General features: G+C 35.1%; 1 protein-coding gene across 1 annotated transcript; it reads right to left on the reverse strand.

Annotated features, from left to right (window-relative positions):
• Positions 1 to 601: 601 nt before the first annotated feature.
• On the reverse strand, positions 602 to 22,985 carry prelid1b (PRELI domain containing 1b). Its single transcript, XM_049463006.1, has 5 exons — positions 22,825 to 22,985; positions 20,287 to 20,512; positions 17,364 to 17,477; positions 15,773 to 15,851; positions 602 to 3,589 (listed from the first exon to the last, which is right to left on the reverse strand). Exons 1-5 carry the CDS (start codon positions 22,914 to 22,916, stop codon positions 3,483 to 3,485), a joined length of 618 nt encoding a protein of 205 aa, XP_049318963.1. The 5' UTR covers positions 22,917 to 22,985; the 3' UTR covers positions 602 to 3,482.

Raw genomic sequence — 22,985 nt, forward strand, 5'->3', positions numbered from 1 at the left:
AATGGACCGTGGTTGGGTCTTCCAACATGATAACGACCCTAAACATACAGCAAAGGCAACAAAGAATTGGCTCAAGAAAAATCACATTAAGGTCATGGAGTAGCCCAGCCAGTCGCCAGACCTCAATCCGATCGAAAATCTATGGAGGGAGCTGAAGGTCAGAGTTGCCAAGTGACAGCCCACCAACCTTCATGATTTAGAGAGGATCTGCAAAGAAGAGTGGGCCAAAATTCCCCCTGGTGTGTGTGCTAAACTTGTGGTTAACTACAACAAACGTCTCACCGCTGTGCTTGCAAACAAAGGCTTTGCCACTAAGTATTGAGTGTGTTTGGCAAGAGGGATCAAATACTTATTTTCCTCATTGAAATACAAATTAATTAAAATATATTCTTTAAAATTATATTCTGGATTTTTGTCTTGATATTCTGTCTCTCCATGTTAGAATATATCTACCATTAAAAGTGCAGAAGGATAGTGTCTTTATTAGTGGGCAAACAAAGAAAATCAGCAAGGGATCAAATACTTCTTGGACTCACTGTATATATATATATATATATATATATATATATATATATATATATATAGAGAGAGAGAGATAGAGAGAGATAATTTCCATTTTGATGTCCACTGTTTTTTCTTTAGGTAGGTGAACATGCTCTATACAACAAAATAATGGTTTATAAAAAGAAAAAAAGGAAGTCATAAAGGCATGCACCTCCACCCTACTGCTGGGTGCATGCAGGCAGGCTGAATCAGTCACGTGTCAGTTCTTATATCTGTACAGTCCTGTACAAATTTAGCAAGCACCATTCAATTTCCAGTAAAAAAAAAAAAAAAAAAAAAAAAAAAAGAACATGTTCAGCACTTCAAGTTCCTATTTTCCCCCAGTCTATTGGTTTGAGAACTGAATCAGCTTCTGTGTTTCACTTGATTTGATTTGATTGTTGCCAGTTTGCTCTTTCAGACCTACAGTGTCGAGTAGTCAGTCTTCTCATGGTGAAATTTTGGACACAAACACCGAGAGTCTTCTCCTCTCTCTTACAAATCGTAAGCATTGCTTAACTGACTGGGCCAGTGTTAGTGGCTACATGCATCAGGGTGTCTGCAGATATAGGGAAAATAAACTTAACTTTTTAAAGACTTTTTAGTAGCCCTCAGAGTAAATTCACACTAATTTTGCAGCAACAGAACGGAAGAAATTTAGTTCATAGGCTTCAGCCATAAGCTTGTGATTCATATATTATCAATATAATCAAATTTAAATAAACATAAATTGACAGTTTTTAACCCATAAGAGCTCAGACCCAGTTCTAAATATTAGAAAAGTTCCGATAAGTTAATGGAGCAGTTTATTCATGTTTTTCACAGTGTGTTAACGAGGTCACACGACTGTTTATTACTGTTTATAAGAAGAACTCCAGTGTAAAATTGACTTTGGGTGTAGTAAAACATGATAAAGAGTACTAACCTTTGTTGAATAGCCCAACTCCATTCTTCCCCACCTTTCCCAGATCCAGCAATTTTGTGAAGTTTGTCTAAACACGCTTTAGAATGGATGATATGGGGCATATTTTGCCCCATGCAGATAAATAGATTTTACACAGTTATTCAGGCTCAAAGTAGCTCCACACCTCATTGGTAGAATCCGGAGAGCCCTGACATTTAAAATGAGGCATTAATAACTTAAAAAGTGTACAAGAAGCTTATTAAAAAACACTGTTTACATCCTGTAGTGTAGGTAAATCTCCGGGTGCCACCTTTTTAAGGTAAAGTCATAATCAGAATAGTGATGACGGCGCCCTGAGATTTTAAACAGTGTTTTTTGTGCACTTTTTAAGTTATTAATGCCTTAAGGTTTTAAATGTCAGGTCTCTCCGGATTCTAGCAATGAAGTGTGAAGCTACTTTGAGCCTGGACAATGGTGTAAAAAGCTATTTATCTGCAGGGGCAAAATATGCCCCATATCATCCATTCTAAAGCATATTTGAACAAACTAACAAATGAAATAAAATAGCTGGATCTCGAAAAACTGCGGAAGAACGAAGGTGGGCTATTCAACAAAGGTTAGATCTCTTCATCTTGTTTTACTACACCTTAAAATCAATTTTACACCAGAGTTCTCCTTTAAGGTTAATATGCTGACAGAACATAGAAGGCACTAATTCTATAACTTGTATTTCAACAGTTTATTCTAAATATTGTGTCAGAACAAGTTTTATGAAACGAAAAACATTTCAATAAGTTAGTTGAGTTGAGTCTGTCAAAGATGTTTCCCAAATCATTTCGTATGAATTTATATGGGCAACATTTTTTTAATATTGTAATTGCAAAAATACCCGAAATATACTGATATTATTTCAGGGCAATATTGGCCATCAGGGTGCAGCTTCTTTGCTGTTTGTGTTCAGATCTACTAGATATAGATGTGTTGATATCTCCAATATCATTTGTTTTACCTCAATCCTGGATATATAGAGTGCATTATTATTAGCATCATGACATGCTGATCATTGTCTTCTGTAACAATATGATGAAAATCCCAGTTAGGGGGTTCCATATCATATTTTATCATATATGCAATAATATTGTGATATTATATTAGGGACATATTGTCCATCTCTACCCTGTCATTAAAAGCAGGAAGCTAACATTCATATCATTACTGTCCAATGGAAAACATATCTCCAAAACAGCTACTTTGTATAAGAGAGCTAAAAATATCAATATCAATGTGAAAAGTGTTTTTACTTCAGGTCATTTTGGAGAATTTCTATTGGTTTATACAAGACATTGTGACAGGCACAGTGTAAGGAACATTTTGTGTGAGTTCAAATGATATAGTAAACTAAAAAATCAACAAAAATAGAGATGCTGATATTGACTTTCACTGGACAGCAACTATATGAATCAGAATCCGCAAAATGACAAGCATGAAAATATCCAATAATTCACTAATCATATAAAATATAAATTCCTTTTTTTTTGGGAGATGGATTTAAGACATTTTTAGACAAATTAAAGCCTTTTATTTACTTTTTTTATATATCTGCAGACACTCTGTGGTTTTGCAATGGGTTGTTAAAGGTCCCAATATCTCTATATCTTTAAATAGAATTTCAACTCTTTTTAAAACTCTTTTCATCTCCTGACAAATTAAAACCTTTCACATAGGAGCGGTTTTAACTGGGATTTAATGCAGAATGAAGAAGTGTGGTGGCTGATTATTGCACAGTACAGTGCAATTTTAGAGAACCATGGTTTTCTTTGGTACATCAACAAAGGCCTTCAAACTATTGCAATATAGCCTGGACTGATCCGTGTTTATTATTCTAATAAATTACCTCACTTTTCCACTCAAACTGTTCACTCTACTCTCACAGAATCATGTATCTTCACATTCGTAACAGCCTGCACCTCCAAGCCTGACCTACCATAAGAACACTTTCAGTAACGGGGCTTGTGGGAGATGAGGGGTGCATTGGTCAGACAAACTCCTGGGGCTTCTGGGAGCTGGAGGAAGGCGTCAGGTTCTTGGCCTTCTCTGAAGTGTCTTTAGATGCATCACCATGGTGACTCTGAGCTGCTGATACTGAGATGAAAAAAGGGAGAGAAAAAAGTAGAAAGTAGTCAGTGTTATACAAAACATCAAGCATGTGCTATTAATAAGAGGGGCTTCAGGTGTGTAAAAAATGACAGTCATCATGATTAGGACTGAGATCGCTGGTTCGAATCCTGTTCATGTAGCTTGCCATCAACCCAGGCCTACTATTTACTAATAGGACCCCACCCTTCCCTCAGAAAAAGAACAGACAACTCTGCACTCAGCTTCCTCCTTTCCACATTTGCTCTTTTACCCAATACTTTTTTTTATACATTTACCGCTAGAACTGACCACAGAGGGCAAGTGTGTTAAATAAAAAGAAAGGAAGAAAGAAAGAAAGAGGAAGCAATGTAAACCTCAAAATGTTAGCTGAAGGTAACAACCCAAGCTTCCCCTAATTTTACCTTTCATATTGACAATTTTACCTCATATTGACAGTGAACTAATCAGCCATAAGCAACTAAATCTAAAGGTACTTTAGACCGTCAAAGAGTTCTTCATAGTCACTAGGATATTATTCCCAATAATGAGATTTTAAGAGTATGATAAATATCACAGTATTTCTCTATTACCATAAATTATTAACAGGATAATAATAATTAACAGGCTTATAAAATATCACAGACTGGATAAGTGTTTTTTAGCTGTTCCTTCAAGCTGTATTTTACATTGAGATTGTAAATATTACAAACATTGTGTCAGACGCTATAGTCAGAAGAGATCCTTTGTCCTCTTTTGAGATGCAAATTAATTAACTGAATTGTTGGAGTTCATTAAAGATCACTAAACAGTTTCTTCACAACACAAGGATTAGCTACTTGCTATTTTTGAAAACAACGTCAGTTAGGCCTGTGACCATGATTACATCATCGACTTATCATCAAAATAAATGGACATCAATCATTTTATTAATTGTGATATCATCTATTATGTTTGTGTGTTGGTTAACAGATTTTGAAGAACTATTATTCTTCGGTTCTACATTTTTGTTGCTGGAAATGTAAAAAATGGTTCAAAATTAGGTGCACAAACCGGAACGGAGCACGTTCCATGTTGGTAAAAAATAAAAATAAATGTGGAAAAGTGTGAACTGCTGCAAGTGAAAAAATACAGATCTTATAGACTATAATTAATTAAAGGTTAATTGTCTTTAAACAGTTATAGTTTCTTTGCTGTGATATTATGTGGTCTCTATTTTTTGGGCATTTAATGGTCTTAAAATGACAATAATATAATTTATCACAATCATTTCTGGGACACTTTTCATTTGCAATTTATTTTTATTGTGATATGAATAATTTAAGTTATTTTAAATTCAAGTTATGCTTTAATGAACTTGCACAGTTTCCACGGCTGAAAATAAATGTAAAGGAAATAATAGTTTGCCTATTGGTAGCTCTAAATGTTGTTGTTTCTTAGTAGTTTGGCACATATACAGTACATGAAAAAATATTTAATTAAAACAGTAAGGACAAATTAAGGATCATTTAAATATTTAATGAGTATCTAGTGAGAAACAGCTGTTATATTGCATGAACTGCATGTTCAAAAATAACACAGATTTTACAGCTCTTGGAAAAAAAAAATAGAGACCACTTCAGTTTCTGAATCAATTTTTTTAGATTTTGCTATATATAGGTATATGTTTGAGTAAAATTAATATTGTTGTTTTATTCTATAAACTACAGACAACATTTCTCCCAAACTCCAAATAAAAATATTGTCATTTAGAGCATTTATTTGCAGAAAATGAGAAATGGCTGAAATAACAACAATTATGCAAAGATTTCAGACCTCAAATAATGTAAAGAAAACAAGTTCATATTCATAAAGTTTTAAGAGTTCAGAAATCAATATTTGGTGGAATAACTCTAGTTTTCATGCATCTAGTTTTCATGCATCTCGGCATGTTCTCCTCCACCAGTCTTACACATTGCTTTTGGATAACTTTATGCCTCTCCTGGTGCAAAAATTCAAGCAGTTCAGCTTGGTTTGAGGGCTTGTGATCATCCATCTTCCTCTTGTTTATATTACAGAGGATTTTCAATTTAGTTTTTAATTTTTAAGTGGTCTCATTTTTCCAGAGTTATGAGTTCATAGTAGAGAAGATTTATTTTATCCAAAAAGACTTGCTTGAACAAATTGAACAGCTCTGTCCCTCTATAAGGATACTGTCTGGCATTAGTGTGTAAGAACCCTGCATTAAATGATAGTCAGCTGCCCAAGGTATCTACACTTCTATAGGATTAACTGTAACAAACCTTCCAACCCACAGCACCCCCCTGATAATTCACCCACTAAATTGTGTGTGTGTGTGTGTGTTTGTTCAGTAAGTCTTGAGCTTGTTCTTTTAGATATATATTTAAACACGAAGCGAAATGCAGCTGACAATAAACTGGTCCGAAATAACTTCACAACCACAAAAGAAAAAAAAAGACACTGCCTAAAAGTCTAAACTAATACTGAGAAAACATACAGTTCAACATCCTAACAGTTTAATGAGAACTGCTAATTTATACATCAGCCTAACAGAGAAGATGTGTGATAATTGCAGGAAAAATAACAGCCACAAAAGAGGAACCAGAGTGATCGGCTTCAGTCTGTAGCTAATTAAAGTTAAATAAAGTTAGTTACTGCACATGCATATACTAAACACATCTAGCACAGTAGTGCAGTTAAACACAGAACAAAATGTACAGAACAAAAATACACAGTACAATATTAAAGTACAACAAATCCTACGGTTATTTACAGTTATAATAATACAGAAATGCCAACCTTAAAAGAATTTAGAGAACAAATCAATAAATTGACAAACTGAATTAACAGATTGAAAAATGTATTGTACTAATCACTACAAAATTATTCACATCCTCATTATTAAAATGCTGATTTATTTATTTATTAATATATATTTTATTGTTGGTATTTCCCTGTATTTTTGGCAGGGAGAGAGTACTAATAGTGCAGTGTGATTTAGACTAGTGTGATTTATGTCTTATCATTTAGTTCTGTCCAATAATAAATAAAAGATGTGAGACTTTGATAAATGTGGTTGAAGAGAAAGATAATAAACATTATTACATGAATGCATATTATGTATACACACACACACACACACACACACACTACAGTGGTGTGAAAAAGTATTTGCCCCCCTACATATTTCTTCTGTTTTGCTTTTTTTGTAAAACTGAATGTCAAACAAACTTTAATATCAGATAAATATAACCTGAGTAAATATAAAAAGCACTTTTTAAATGTTAATTTTATGTATTAAAGGAAAAAAGAGTGTGATCTGTGTGAAAAAGAGTTTGACCCCTAAAACTAATAACTTGGTTTTGTCACCCTTAGTGGCAAAAACTGCAATCAAGCTTTACTGATAACTGGCAGTGAGCTGTACATTCAGAGTTGAGTTCATAGTAGAGAAGATTTCTTTCACGCAGAGATCCACTTAAAAAAAGACTTGCTTGAACAAATTTAAAAGCTCTGTCCCTCTTTGAGGATACTGCCTGGCTATGATGTTTGTGTTTAAAAACCCTGCATTAAATGATAGTCAGCTGCTCAAGGTATCTACACTTCTATAGAATGAACTGTAACAAACCATCCAACCCACAGCCTCCCCCTAATAATTCACCCACTACATTGTGAAAGAGTGAGTGAGTGTGTGTGTGTGTGTGTGTGTGTGTTTAAGTAAAACAAATCTTGCAGTTATTCACAATTATAATAATACAGAAAAGCCAACCTTAAAACAATTTTGAGAACAAATGAATAGATTGACTAATTAAATTGACAGATTGAAAAATTCATTGTATTATTCACTAAAAAATTATTCACATCCTCATTATAAAAATCCTGATTTATTTATTTGTAATGTTGGCAGGGAGACAGTACTAATAGTGCAGTGTGATTTAGGCTAGTAAGATTTATGTCTTATCATTTAGTTCTGTCCAATAATAAATAAAAGAAGTATGACTTTGATAAATATGATTTGAGAAAGAAAATAAATTTTATTACATAAATGCATATTATGTATACACACACACACACTATATATATATTTTTCTTTTTTTTTATTGCTTAAATTTTAAAAATAAAACTGACAACTGCATTTAACCTGAGAATGCTGAGAATATTTTATGTGGAAAAAGTTTATCATTTTATTTTGATAGATTTGTTAATGACTAATACAGTTTTAGGGTTCAATGGATAAAAAATAATCACAATTTAAATCACAATATTCTGTGGGGAAATCGCAATTAGATATTTCACCCAAATCATGCAGAAAATGAGAAATGGCTAAAATATTTAAAGATGCAGATTTCAGACCTCAAATAATGTAAAGAAAACAAGTTCATATTCATAAAGTTTTAAGAGTTCATTTTCTCCTCCACCACTCTTACACACTGCTTTTGGATAACTTTGCCACTCCTGGTTCAAATATTCAAGCAGTTCAGCTCGGTTTGATGGCTTGTGATCATTCATTTTCCTCTTGTTTATATAACAGAGGTTTTTAATTTGGTAAAATCAAAGAAACTCATCATTTGTATTTGGTCTCAGAGCTGTATATGCAGAGTTATCAGTTTATAGTAGAGAAGATTTCTTGCACCCAGAGATCTACTGTAACAAACCATCCAACCCACAACATCCCCCTAATCATTTACCCACTAAATAGTAAAATATAGTGTGTGTGTGTGTGTGTGTGTTTGTACATTAAGTCTTGAGCTTCTTCTTTTAGACATATATTTAAACACAAAGCACAATTCCTTTCCAGAGCTCCACCTTGCTCTAACATCACACTTCGTTTCAGGTTAATGGCGGTATAAGAGAGGCAGAGATGCTCAAAAGTCTTTGGGCACAAGTCCGAGTCAAGTCTCAAGTCTGTTCTGGCGAAATAAAAGTCAAAGTATTTCTCTGTGAGTCAAATAAGGCCTGCTCTTTAAAATAATCGAAAATAAATAACACAATTTAATAATACCAGAAAAATAGATATGAAATTGGAAAATAACCAACTAAACTTAGCCCAATAAAATCTAATCTAACGAATTTCAAAAGATCAAAAACAAAAAACTCAGCAGAAGAGTAGAACAATAAAGAAATATTACCCAAAAAAAAACGCAAATATCTGCTTCTAAATAAACTGCATCTGGACAAGTCAGCAAAGCTATGCGCTTTCTCAACATTTTGTTCTGCTGAACCGAGTGCTGGTATCAGAAAGAGTTCTGCATACTAGAGTTTAGATTGTCTACCTGAACCCGAGCCTGAACCAGAACCCGAGCCTGAACCCGAACCCCAGCCTGAATACGAGCCCGAGCGACCCGCTGCATGCACTCGGGCCGGCCGAGAATTTCCACTGCTTTCCTCGGGCTCTGTCAGGTTCGGCGGAAGTGGTCTGTGTTTTAATGTAATAAATCACACTGTGATTTTTGTGATGTTTCACCAGTTACAGATCCTCCTCCTTTAAAGCTCAACGAATTAATCGGTGTGCTGCGCACCTCGCGTGCTCGCGGGGGATTTGGCACATCTGTTAAGCAAGATAATGGACAGTTTTGGGGGCATAGATGAAGAAGTACAGCAGGTAAATCTCAGATTTGTAGTTTAATGCTCTACTAAATTATTGTAGGATTTAAAAGGGGCTCAGGCTGGGGGCGGATCGGGCAGACCGTGCGGGATCGGGTCAATTCTGGCTGGATTTTTTTCTGCCTACGGGCTGCATTTGACAAAGTCTAGCAGCCTCTCAGTCAGACTATAGTGCCAGCATATAAATCACATGCGTTTTCCTACAAGACAAACCATTTAAAAGTGCAGATGAACTCATTAAAAATCACACAGTGTCTTTCTGGCTTTAAATACTTAGGTACAGCTTTTAAATTAATAAATCAACATTCATTAAAAAGATCAGTGAGACGTTCCGTATGATAAAGGAGAAACTATCTAGCAACCAGCTAAAAGCTAATAAGCTATTAACATTTAATAATAACAGAAAAATATATATGAAATTGGAAAATAACCAACTAAAGTAAGCTCAAAATGCTGAAAGAAATACGATCTAACGATTTTCAAAATATAAAATCGAAATATTGAAATGTAGCGGTACAAAAACTAAAAATTAATATTACAAAAAAACGGAAATATCCACAAGTAAATAAACTGCGTATTGCCGACTAAACCAATCAAAGAAAAAATAAAGAAATTAACAAAAAAAAACAATTTAACAGCCACTAAAGTGGTACTAATCTCAAAGCAGCAGCTTAACAGCCAGAATATGCAGCCAGAATCCGGGGTGAAAACACAAAAAAATCTGGTGTGAAAACACAAAAATAATCCAGGGTGAAAACACAAAAAAATCTGGGGTGAAAACGTCTCATTGGTCAGATCACGCAGTGCAGTTCAGTTCGAGCACGCAGCACAACATAAGGAGACATAATGCACTCCATATATTCAGGACTGAAGTGAAATAAATGATACTGTACAGATTTAATCTGTCTGTAGTAGATATTTAATGAGAATTAAGAACAGTGTGAACTAAAAAAAACAACAAAAAAAACCAGACGCCTATCACAGACCATTTTCTTGAGCCTTGAGCCCGAACCGGCTGAGGAAAGAGGTGGGAAATCTTTTTTTTTTTCTAGGCCAGGGGTCTGTGGAAAATTTTGCAGTGGATTAATTAATTTCAGAACTATTGTCTTTGGTTCCACATTGGAACTAACTTTTTGGGTACCAGAACTGATTTTTGTTGGTTGAATTGCAAAAAATGGTTTAAAATTAGGTGCACAAACCGAAACAGAGTACATTCCACGTTGGTTAAAAAAAAAGGTGGAAAAGTGTGAACTGCTGCATGTGAAAAAAAGTACAGATCTTATAGACTATAGTTAATTAATGGTTCATTGTCTTTAAAAAGGCATCATTTCTTTGTCGTGATATTATGTGATCTTTCCTTTTTTAAGTGGCATTTAATGGTCACTTGCTATTTCTTTTTTTATTGTGACAGGAATAATTCAAATAATTCAAGTTATTTTAAATTCAAGTTATGCTTTAATGAACTTGCACAGTTTCCACGGCTGAAAATAAATGTAAAGGAAATAATAGTTTGCCTATTGGTAGCTCTAAATGTTGTTGTTTCTTAATAGTTTGGCAAATGTACAGTACATGAAAAAAGATTGAATTAAAACAGTAAGCACAAATTAAGGATCATTTAAATATTAAAAGAGTATCGAGTTGGCGAAACATAACAGAGAAACAGCTGTTATACTGCACGAACTGCATGTTCAAAAATAACACTGAGAAAAATGAGACCACTTCAGTTTTTGAATCAGTTTCTCTGATTTTGCTATTTATAAGTATAAGTTTAAGTAAAATGAACATTGTTGTTTTATTCTATAAACTACAGACAACATTTCTCCCAAATTACAAATTAAAATATTGTAATTTAGAGCATTTATTTGCAGAAAATGAGAAATGACTGAAATAACAAAAAAGACGCAGAGCTTTCAGACCTCAAATAATACAAAGAAAACAAGTTCATATTCATAACGTTTTAAGAGTTCAAAATCAATATTTGGCAGAATAAGTCTGTTTTTGAATCACAGATTTAATGCATCTTGGCATGTTCTCCTCCACCAGTCTTACACACTGCTTTTGTATAACTTTATGCCACTCCTGGTGCAAAAATTCAAGCAGTTCAGTTTGGTTTGATGGCTCGTGATCATCTATCTTCCTCTTGTTTATATTACAGAGGATTTCAATATGTTTTTTTAATTTTTAAGTGGTCTTATTTTTCCAAAGATATGAGTTCATAGTAGAGACGATTTCTTTCACCCAGAGATCCACTTACAAAAATACTTGCTTAAACAAATTTAAAAGCTCTGTCCATCTATGAGGATACTATCTGGCTTGTGGCATTAGTGTTTAAGAACCCTGTATTAAATGATAGTCAGCTGCTTAAGGTATCTACACTTCTATAGGATTAACTGTAACAAACCTTCCAACCCACAGCATCCCCCTAATCATTTACCCACTAAATAGTGAAAGAGTGTGTGCGTGCGTGTGCGTGCGTGTGTGTGTTTGTTCAGTAAGTCTTGAGCTTCTTCTTTTAGATATATATTTAAACACGAAGCAAAATGCAGCTGACAATAAACTGGGCTGAACTAACTTTTCACAACCACAAAAGAAAAAAGACACGGTGTAAAAGTCTAAACTAATACTGAGAAAACATACAGATAAACATCCTAACGGTTTAATGAGAACTGCTAATTTATACATCAGCCTAACAGAGAAGATGTGTGATGATTGAAGGAAAAATAACAGCCACTAAAAAAGAGGAACCAGAGTGATCGGCGTCAGTAGCTAATTAAAGTTAAATAAAGTTAGTTACTGCACATGCATATACTAAACACATCTAGTACAGTAGTGCAGCAAAAAAAAAAAAAAAACGTACAGAAAAAATACACAGTACAATATTAAAGTAAAAAAAATCTTAGTTATTTACAATATAATAATACAGAAATGCACAAATCAATAGATTGACAAACTGAATTGATGGATTTAAAAATGTATTGTATTAATCACACCATAATTATCCATATCCTCATTTTTAAAATCCTGATTATTTATTTATTTTTAATGTTGGTATTTCCCTGAATTTTGGCAGGGAAACAGTACTAATAGTGCAGTGTGATTTATGTCTTATTATTTAGTTCTGTCCAATAATAAATAGAAGATGTGACACTTTGATAAATGTGGTTTGAAGAGAAAGAAAATAATTATTACATACATGCATATTATGTACACACACTATATATTTTTTTTCTTTCATTTTTATTGCTTAAAATTTAAGTTGTTAGTTAATAAAACTAACAACTGCATTTAATCTGAGAATGCTGGGAAGATTTTATATGGAAAGAAGTTTACCATTTTATTTGATAGATATGTTAATGACTAATACAGGTTTAGGGTTTAATGGATCAAAAATAATTACAAATAAAATCACAATATTCTGTGGAAAAATCGCAATTAGATATTTGCCCAAATTGTGTAGAAAATGAGAAATATTAATTAATTTATTTATTAATATATTTTTAATTTTTAATTTTATTTTTTTCTCTGTATTTTTGGCAGGGAGACAGTACTAATAGTGCAGTGTGATTTAGACTAGTGTGATTTATATCTTATCATTTAGTTCTGTCCAATAATAAATAAAAGATGTGAGACTTTGATAAATGTGGTTGAAGAGAAAGATTATAAACATTATTACATAAATGCATATTATGTATACACACACACTACAGTGGTGTGAAAAAGTATTTGCCTCTACATTTTTCTTTTTCTTTTTTTGCTTTTATGTGATACTGATATTTTTCTGAATGTCATACAACCTTTAATATCAGTTAAATATAACCTGAGTAAATATAAAAAGCACTTTTTAAATGTTAAAGGAATTAAAGGTATTAAAGGGGAAAAAACAATTCAAACCAATCTAGCCTTGTGTGAAAAAGTTTTTGCCCCCTAAAACTAATAACTTGGTTTTGTCACCCTTAGAGACAATAACTGCAATCAAGCTTTACTGATAACTGGCAGAGAGTCTTTCACATCTCTGTGGAGGAATTTTGTTTTACTCTTTACTTCTTTTACAGAATTGTTTTAATTCAGCCGTATTGGAGGATTTTCCAGCACAAACCTCCTGTTTAAGATCATCCACAGCATCTCAATTAGACTTTGACTAGGACACTCCAAAACCTTCATTTAGTTTTATTAAGCCATTCAGAGGTGAACTTGTTTGTGTGCTTTGGATCATTGTCCTGCTGCAGAACCCAAGCACACCTGAGCTTGAGGTCACAAACAGATGGCCGGATATTCTCCTTCAGGATTGTCTGATAAACAGCAGAATTCCTGCTTCCATCTGTTACGACACATTATCCAAACCCTGAAGCAGCAAAGCAGCCCCGGACCATCACACTACCACCACCATGTTTTACATTCAGTATGATGCTTCTTTTTTCTGAAATTATGTGATAGTTTTACAGCAGATGTAATGGGACACACACCTTATAAAAAGCTCTAATTTTGGTACATTAGTACAAAGAATATTTATCTAAAGTTCTGGAGATCATCAAGATGTTTGTTGGTAAATGTGAGATGGGTCGTTGTGTTTTTGTTCAGAAGTGTTTTAACCTTGAAATTCTCCTATGGAGACCATTTTTCGATCAGTTTCTTTCTTATTATTAATTTTTTAAAACTGACCTTAACTGATGCAATTAAGACCTGCAGTTCATTAAATGTTGTTCTGGGTTATTTTGGGACCTCCTGGATGAGTTGCCCATGCCCTTTTGGAATAATTTTGGTAGGTTGGTTTCTCCTGGGAAAGTTCACCAGGTTTCCATGTTTTCTCCATTTGTGAATAATAGCTCTTACTGTAGTTCTCTGGAGTCCCAAAGCTTTGTACTGTTCCAGACTGATAGATGATCAATTACTTTGAGTTTCTTCAGATTGGGGCATTATGTGTTGATTTTTGTATTTCTATATTTACACAGGTAATATTTGTGTGTTATTAAAGTCTGTTTGATAATCTGAAAAATGTAAGTATGACAAAAATGCTAAATAAAAAGAAATCTGTAAGGGGGCAAATACTTTTTCACGCCACTGCATTTATATTTTTTTCCTTTCTTTTTTAATTGCTTAAAATTTAAAAATCAAAACTGACAACTGCATTTAATCTAAAATGCTGGGAATATTTTATGTGGAAAGAAGTTTATAAATTTATTTGATAGATATGTTAATGACTAATACAGGTTTAGGGTTTAATGGATTAAAAATAATCACAATTTTCACAATAATAATTCACAATATTCTGTGGAAAAATCGCAATTAGATATTTTGTCCAAATTGTGCAGAAAATGAGAAATGGCTGAAATAACAAAAAAAGGTACAGAGCTTTCAGACCTCAAATAATGCAAATAAAACAAGTTCATATTCATAACGTTTTAAAAGTTCAGAAATCAATATTTGGTGGAATAACCCTGATTTTTAATCACAGTTTTCATTCATCTTGGCATGTTCTCCTCCACTAGTCTTACACACTGCTTTTGGATAACGTTTTGCCACTCCTGGTGCAAAAATGCAAGCAGTTCAGCTTGGTTTGATGGCTTGTGATCATCCATCTTCCTCTTGATTATATTACAGAGGTTTTCAATTTGGTAGAATCAAAGAAACTAATCATTTTTAAGTGGACTCTTATTTTTTGTCCAGAGCTGTATATTCAGAGTTATGAGTTAAATATTTTAACACGAAGCAAAATGCAGCTGACAATAAACTGGGCTGAAATAACTTTTCACAACCGCAAAAGAAAAAAAAGACACTGCCTAAAATTACACATCAGCCTAACAGAGAAGATGTGTGATGATTGCAGGAAAAATAACAGCCACTAGAAAAGAGGAACCCGAGTGATTGGCTTCAGTCTGTAGCTAATTAAAGCTAAATAAAGTTAGTTACTGCACATGCATATACTAAACACATCTAGCACAGTAGTGCAGTTAAACACAGAACAAAATGTACAGAACAAAAATACACAGTACAATATTAAAGTAAAACAACTCCTACGGTTATTTACAGTTATAATAATACAGAAATGCCAACCTTAAAATAATTTAGAGAACAAATCAATAAATTGACAAACTGAATTAACAGATTGAAAAATGTATTGTACTAATCACTACAAAATTATTCACATCCTCATTATTAAAATGCTGATTTATTTATTTAGTTATTTTTAATATTTGGTGTAATATCCCTGGTTTTTAATTACAGTTTTCATGCATCTTGGCATGTTCTCCTCCACCAGTCTTACACACTGCTTTTTAGATAACTTTATCTAACATTGTAATGTGTTAGAGATTAACTGAGGGTTTTAATGGAGAAAATAATCGCTTGTGTGGCTGCATATTCCATATTTCAGAGAGACAGACAGAGAGAATAAAGAGAGAGAGAGAGAGAGAGAGAGAGAGAGAGAAAGAGAGAAAGAGAGAGAGAAGCAGCCCCCCCAAAAAAAAAACACTCAACTAACAAACTTGGGACAACACAGTAAAGCGTGAGATCAAAGTATATGCATACTTCAGGTCAGGGAACCGTACAAGCGAACTAGGAGATCAAAAATGATGTGAGAGTAGAAGAACTTACAGTGCAGTTTGGAAAGTGCATGCTCCAGACCCTTCATAGCTTTTATCTGGTTACTCTTGAACCTGGACAACCCAAACTCCTGAAACACAGAAGAAAAGTAACCATTGGGGAGTGAAATAATTAGGCCTAAAGATCAATAATGACTGCATGGGGGATTATGTTTCAGCTGGCAACAAGTTATTTAACCCCAACTGATGCACGGAGTAGCTTCTCAATTGGGTCCAATTATTGGCATGCATCAAGCGCAAACAAAAAACGATTAGATGCAAAAAAAAAAAAAAAAAAAAGGTTAAAAACTGACCAAAACATTATTACAAAGTAAAAGGACAGTGGGGATACATCATCTTTAAGGAAGGAATCTGGTTGGTCGGAAAAACATCTTCAATGATTAGCAATCATGTAAACGTTTCGTGAAATCGTATAATAGAAAGACAACAGTAGAATTAGGGATTAAAATCAATTACCTCCTCATTCCTGCTGATTCTCCTTGACCTGAGTGCAGCATTTGACCACCCTCCTTAATATCTTTCTGAATTATCTTCCATTGTTATCATTCAGACTCTAAGCTCTCCTGCTGCATTTTAGGACAGAGCTCTGGGTCCCCTTCTTTGTATCATTTATCTCCTTCCCCTCTGCAACATCTTTTGATATCACAAATATAATATAATATTTCCACTGTTGCGCAGATAACACCAAGTTCTAATCACCTGTAAACTCACTTTTAATCTTCCACCCTCCTCCCTTAATGACTGCATGGCAGAACAGTGATAAAACTAAGGTTCTCCTTGTTTGATGAACACTATCCATTTTTTCTAACAATTGCCCGACTTCCTATCTTCACAACAAATATGAAATAAAATAAAATGTATTATTATTGCAACTGCTTAGCAACATAGCAACCTCCATGGACACCACAGCAATGGCCTAGCAACCACCTAGCAACACCATAGCAACACCTTAGCAACCACCTAGCAACTGCTTTGCAACATCATAGCAACCACCAGACACTATAGCAACACCTTAGCAACCACCTAGCAACTGCTTAGCAACACTATAGTATCCACCGCGGATAACATGGCAACCCCTTAGCAACCACCTAGCAACTGCTTAGCAACAACATAGTAACCACCATGGATACCTTAGCAACAATCTAGCAACACCAAAGTAACTTCCATGTATACCATAGCAATGGCCTAGCAACCACCTAGCAACTGATTAGCAACATCATAGCAACCACCACAGACACAATAGCAACATATTAGCAACCACCTAGCAACTGCTTAGCAACACCTTAGCAACCACCATGGATACCATAGCAATGGCCTAGCAACTGCTTAGCAACATCATAGAAACCACTACAGACACCATAGCAACACCTTAGCAACCACCTAGCAACTGCTTAGCAACACTATAGAAACCGCCATGGATACCATAGCAACAATCTAGCAACACCATAGCAACCTCCATGGATACAATAGCAATGGCCTAGCAACCACCTAGCAACTGCTTAGCAACATCACAGCAACCGACATAGCAAACAGTTGAAGCCATTTTAGCTGTGCAACCATTTTTTTCTAGTTATCATTATTACCTGTATGGGTCTGGAAAGCCCAAATACTCCAGACGAGATCCAGGCTTCTCTAGTGAGTCGAGTCCACACAGGTCTGTCACGCTCACCGTGAAACACACACCGCTCCACCACAGTCTGATAGCACACAAACACACACACACACACACACACACACACACACACACACACACACACACACACAGGTTATCAGTACCAATAACATAATACATAGTTTATTACACACAACCAGGGGCGGCACGGTGGCGCAGTGGGTAGCACTTCCGCCTCACAGCAAGACGGCCTGGGTTCGATTCCCGGCTGGGGCGACCCGGGTCTTTCTGTGTGGAGTTTGCACGTTCTCCCCGTGTCTGCGTGGGTTTCCTCCGGGTTCTCCGGTTTCCCCCCCACAGTCCAAAGACTAGGCTAATTGGAACTTGGTTGGAAATTGCCCCTTAGGTGTGAGTGTGTGAGTGATTGTGTCTGTACTGTTACTGACCTACGAGTCCTCTTCTGAGGACGAGATCATAGAACCTTGTGAATAGACGTTACCTTTCCTGCCACGAAATAGCTGACGAGCTGATGTGGCGTTAAACTCGACTACCCTGACCCTGACACACAACCAACTACAGCATCCAAACACATTATTTAAACTGATTAATTTTAGCAACATTAAGATGACAATACAACACAAATACACAAACTGTTACTGAGGAACGAGAATTTCTTATTCTCATTTCCCCATTTCTTATTCTCATTTCCCCCAGCCATTTTGAATATGATAAATCAGGAGCCTGAGAAGAAACTGAACATCAATAACCACTGACTCACCAAACCAGGTGCAGGCTAATAACTTTTACCCATTTTTGTGTGAATGCTATTTGTATGTACTCTAAAATGTGTGCTTTTCTGAGTAAACAAACATTTACTGCACAGAAAAAAAGCTTCTAATTAATTCATTAATTATTTTTTTTACGAGGGACTGAAACCTTTGCAAAGTATTGTGTGTGTGTGTGTGCACTTTCAAACTTTTAGCGAGAATAAAGAAAAAAATATTAAAAAAGGAAAAAATGAATAAATAAACAATATAAACTATGATTATTTTAAATATCGAAATGATATAATGTGTAAAAGTGTAAATTGACTATATGCACAAAATAATTGGGACCCCTGATCATTCATGGTTTCTTCTGTAACCAAGGGTCCTAAATATGGTATTCTGCTTTTGTTGGAGTAAAGTAACTGTGGCATCTGTCCAGGGGAGTCTTTCTACTAGAGCTTGAAGCATTGCTGTGAGAAAGATTGTGTTCAGCCACAAAGACATTAGAGAAGTCAGGGTATTGGATGATCACCAGCCCAACATTTCCCTAACTAATCCCTGGAGCAACATCATTCCAGAGAACATAATTCCAAACTGCTCCAAATATCTTTTTTGTGGGGCTTTAAACACCAGTAGCTCATACCTGCCATTAGACATTAGGTTTATCTGCTACATTCAGTTTATCTGCTATAAAGGGGCCTATTTCTTTTCTATTTCTTTTCTACTGGTCTGATTTTTCCGGCTGTAACAGAATCTACAGTGTAAACACATCTTCCAAGTAGGGTTGCAGCGGTAACCGGTTTCACGGTATACCATTAAAATGCACGGTTATCATACCGTGTGTGTTTGCTTATTACCGGTAAAACGCAAGCCAGCGGAGAAACTCACCCGCGCATGCGCAACTCTGCTCCGCTTCAGCTGCTCAGCATACAGCAGTGAGAACAGCAGAAAGTGCATCAGACTAAACAAACCTCCGTCCGCCTAAAAAAAGGCTAAACTAAAATCAGCAGTGTGGGACTATTTCAGAGACCCGCCGAACGCACCCGAGGATGGGTATCCGATTTATAATCAATGTGGCCGTAAAGTCACAGCTAAAGGTGGACATACGTCAAACCTGTTCTCCCATCTCCAAGAACACCACCCCGCCGTGCAGCGCAAAGTATGTGTTTAGTTTATAATTTTAATCTGAACATAAATAAAACCTCTTTGTAGTCGTGCACAACCCATGCGGTAAGCGCCCGCAAAAGCGCTGAGTTATCCGAAATTTGGGCACGCAGGTACAGGCGTATAGTGCGTGCTACGACGGATTCACGTGTCCGTGTAAAGGTGCTCGCCGGACTGGATGTGAAAGACGCCATTCATTTACATGCGTTAATTTTCAAATTCTGACGTGCCTGTTTTTCATGTGTTAAAACCAGACTCGGTGTGAAAGCCTTAAAATAGAAATCTCTATTGTGAGGATCATGTCAGAAATAAATCCCCTCTTTCTGCAGTATCTGGTTATATACCAACTTGGCAGTAAAACGGACGTTTACAACAGTTGTTGATCAGACACTGACCCAGTCTCAGTTCATCAGATATTAAATAATTTAAACTTAAATAATTGTACTGAGTAGTTTAAACACAGGATCTTTACTTCTTAGAGGACATGTAATGTGTGAGACGTGTGTGTGTGTGTGTGTGTGTGTGTGTGTATATATATATATATATATATATATATATATATATATATATATATATATATATATATATATATATATATTTTTTTTTTTTTTTATATACACCCTTAATGACCTTAAGGTGGAAAAGTAGTGGAAAAACCTGGTTTCCTTCACCTAATGGTGTACAGTTTATTTTTTTTAAGGAGACATTATCTATATAGTTGTTCCAGGTTTCTACAATAAATAGTTAATTGAACAAAAAACCTTTGTTGTAATTTCTTTAAGGGTCAGTTTAATAATATATGTAACAAACTGTGATACCGTGATAACCGTGATACCGCGGTATTTTCTGAGACGGTTATCATACCGTGAAAATCTCATACCGTTGCAACCCTACTTCCAAGTAACATCTGGATTCAGATTTAGTATTAAACTCAAGCATGGAATTAATGCTTATCTGTGTTACCATTAAAGTTGAATGGTTCAGGTTCCAGGTCAAAGTAGTGAGGCGTCGGTTGTTGGGATCGACTATGGAGTCCTCCACGATGTAAACTGAACGTGCCAGGTTGCCAGGGAAGATGCGCTCCGCCCACCGAGGCAGCCGATTGGTCTTTGTGAGGAGGCGGCGAGACAGGAGACAGTTATCCGGAGTCACCTCCCGAAAAACCACATCCTCCGTCAGAACATGAGTACTAGGAGAAAAAGAAAGAGACAGTAAAAGATAGAAAGATCTGCTTGATTACAAAACTTTTTTAAATATAAAAAAAAGATATATGAGAAAAATATCTATGCCAGGGTTGCCAGTAATTCTCTGTTAAGAAAAAAACTTTTTATCTGTAAGAAACAGTATTGATGAAAAAGGCCAGGTTTAAATTAACAGTGAAAATGTTTTAAATGCATGGATTTACTGTTAAAATAAATATATTTCTATAGCACAGACAAAGCTGTTTTTTTTTCTCAATTTCTCATTTTAGCATTGACATCACTGCACTTCACCTGTCAGACCTCTAGTGCTTCTGTTCACTGCTGAAACTGAGACTTAGTCAAGCGTTAAACTGAGTCAGACATTATTTTTCTCCAGTTTTTAAGGGTCTTCTGAAGGTGTAGGAAATGGTATTCACAGCTCTTTGACTTCATCTCTAATTTCTTTGAAGAAAAGGCTTATACTTAGAACTACTATGACAAAAGTGTGAATGTACTGTGCTTAAGTGTGTAAATACTGCAGTAAAATCTAGTAGAAAGCCTTGCCTGGACACTTACAAAGAGTGTTAATAAAAAAATAAAAAAATTAAAGCCCTTGATTTTAGAAGAAACAATTGATTAGCAGGTGACCCAGTACTTTTTTATCCAATTAGTGTGTCTTTTTTTCAGTACTAAATTTTGAATATCTACATTGTTTTGTACTTTGTGAGATGCACAAGATAAAGGCCTTCCATGAACCTTTAACAGAGTGGAAATTTTAAAAGGGGGCCTTTACTGTATACTTCAGTTTAAAATTAATAGGAATTGATGGAAAAAAAGCAGATATCTTATGTACCTTGGAATAACTATGTAGTTAGATATACCTCTAAATTAGGGGTGTCATATTGTATCATAAGCAATAAATAAATAAATAAATAAATAAATAAATAGATAAATAGATAAATAAATAAATAAAACTTTTACCCTGAAATATTGTGCCATATCTCCCATCCCTAATTATTACATGAGGGTACTAGTTTTTTTATTTATTTATTTTTTCTGTTTTTAACAAAAAAAAAAATTCACACTGTTCTCATTTCCCATTATATGTCTACTAGAGAAAGATTATCTGTCCAGAATCAGCTCAGTTAGGGATGTGCCATTTCATATGATATGCAATAATAAACTTTAATTTCCATTTTGTTGCAGTAGTGTATTCTTGAAATATTTTTGTTTATTCAGTGTTTTGTCATATTGCCAAGAGTATCATCATCATCATCACGAAAATACCATGAAATATAGTGCTATAATTTTAGGGCCATATCACCCACCCCTACTCTGAATTACCATTAAATTGTATCTGAAAGTCAATAGTTGGTTTTACTAATATGTGGGCTATTTGTTTATACCTACACTACAGGCATGCATGTGCAGGAGTACAACTGTACCTAATACTGGCCTAAACTGAATGTGATATTTTATTAAAATATTAAAAATAATCTTTTCTGAATTGTAATGTGCATACAGACACAAAGAAACAGTCAATTATCAGACCCTTTTCTAAACAGTCACTGTCTACAAAGCACAATTACGCTGTTTTACTCCACCGGCACTCAATGCTACTGGCCTAAAACTGCTTGTGTGAAACTGGACAGAGAGCGCCACCTACCAACCCTTTTTTGAATTTCAGTTTTGGAAACTTGATTTTTTCATTGATCCAATTTGTTTCCATTTTTTCCATCTTCCAAAACACTCACTATTTTAATCAATTATTTCTGAGAAATTATAAAAATGAATAGTGATTGGCTTTTGTACAGGCCTGTGGTTTCAGGCTAAAGGATTAACCAGTAGGAAATGAGAGTGAGGTGAGAGTGAATGGTAACAGCAGTCCAATTTCAAAACACCCAAGAGAATCATCAGCCTAGTTCATCCCTCCACAGAGGCCAAGCTCACTCGGGTTGCCAAGATAAGGGCACTAAACTTACACGAATGTGCAAGATGAGTTAAATGACTTCTACCAAGACTGTGTAGCAGCTACAGTGTGCTTGGTAGCTTCCATAGCTTGCTTCCAATTTTGCTGCTCCTCTATTGTGTTTTTAAACCTGGCAACCTCATGGTGGAATTTGTGTTGGGGAATGAGCAGCAGGCAGAGTCAGAGGCCACACTTATTTCCATGACGTACTGCAAAATTGTAGGAATAAAAAATAGGCTTTAGCTCTGCAGCCAAGAGATGACAGTGCTTAAACTCATAACCTCATCTTTTTTATTATTTACTACTGAAAATAGTCTTGATACACTGTGTAATTCAAATGGCAAAAGGTACCTGTAAGGGTTGGGGTATCTCTGCCAGAAGGCAGTGAGAACATTCTCCCATGCGCTCCTGATGTCCGTCTCGTTGAAGAAATACTTCCCCATCGCTGAAGTGACCACTGCCGCACCCAACCACCAGGTGCCTAAAAGAGAACAACCAAAAGAATTCCTACA

Source organism: Astyanax mexicanus, chromosome 13 (genome assembly GCF_023375975.1).
Source record: "Astyanax mexicanus isolate ESR-SI-001 chromosome 13, AstMex3_surface, whole genome shotgun sequence".
In the NCBI taxonomy this organism is placed as follows: Eukaryota; Metazoa; Chordata; class Actinopteri; order Characiformes; family Acestrorhamphidae; genus Astyanax; species Astyanax mexicanus.

Coding starts and splice junctions, on each gene's coding strand:
- prelid1b (XM_049463006.1), bottom strand. CDS start 22,916: ATGGGGAAGTATTTCTTCAACGAGACGGACATCAGGAGCGCATGGGAG. Junction 20,513..22,824: donor AGATACCCCAACCCTTACAG/GTACCTTTTGCC, acceptor TTTTTCTCCTAG/TACTCATGTTCTGACGGAGG. Junction 3,590..15,772: donor TGCACTTTCCAAACTGCACT/GTAAGTTCTTCT, acceptor TTTTCATCTCAG/TATCAGCAGCTCAGAGTCAC.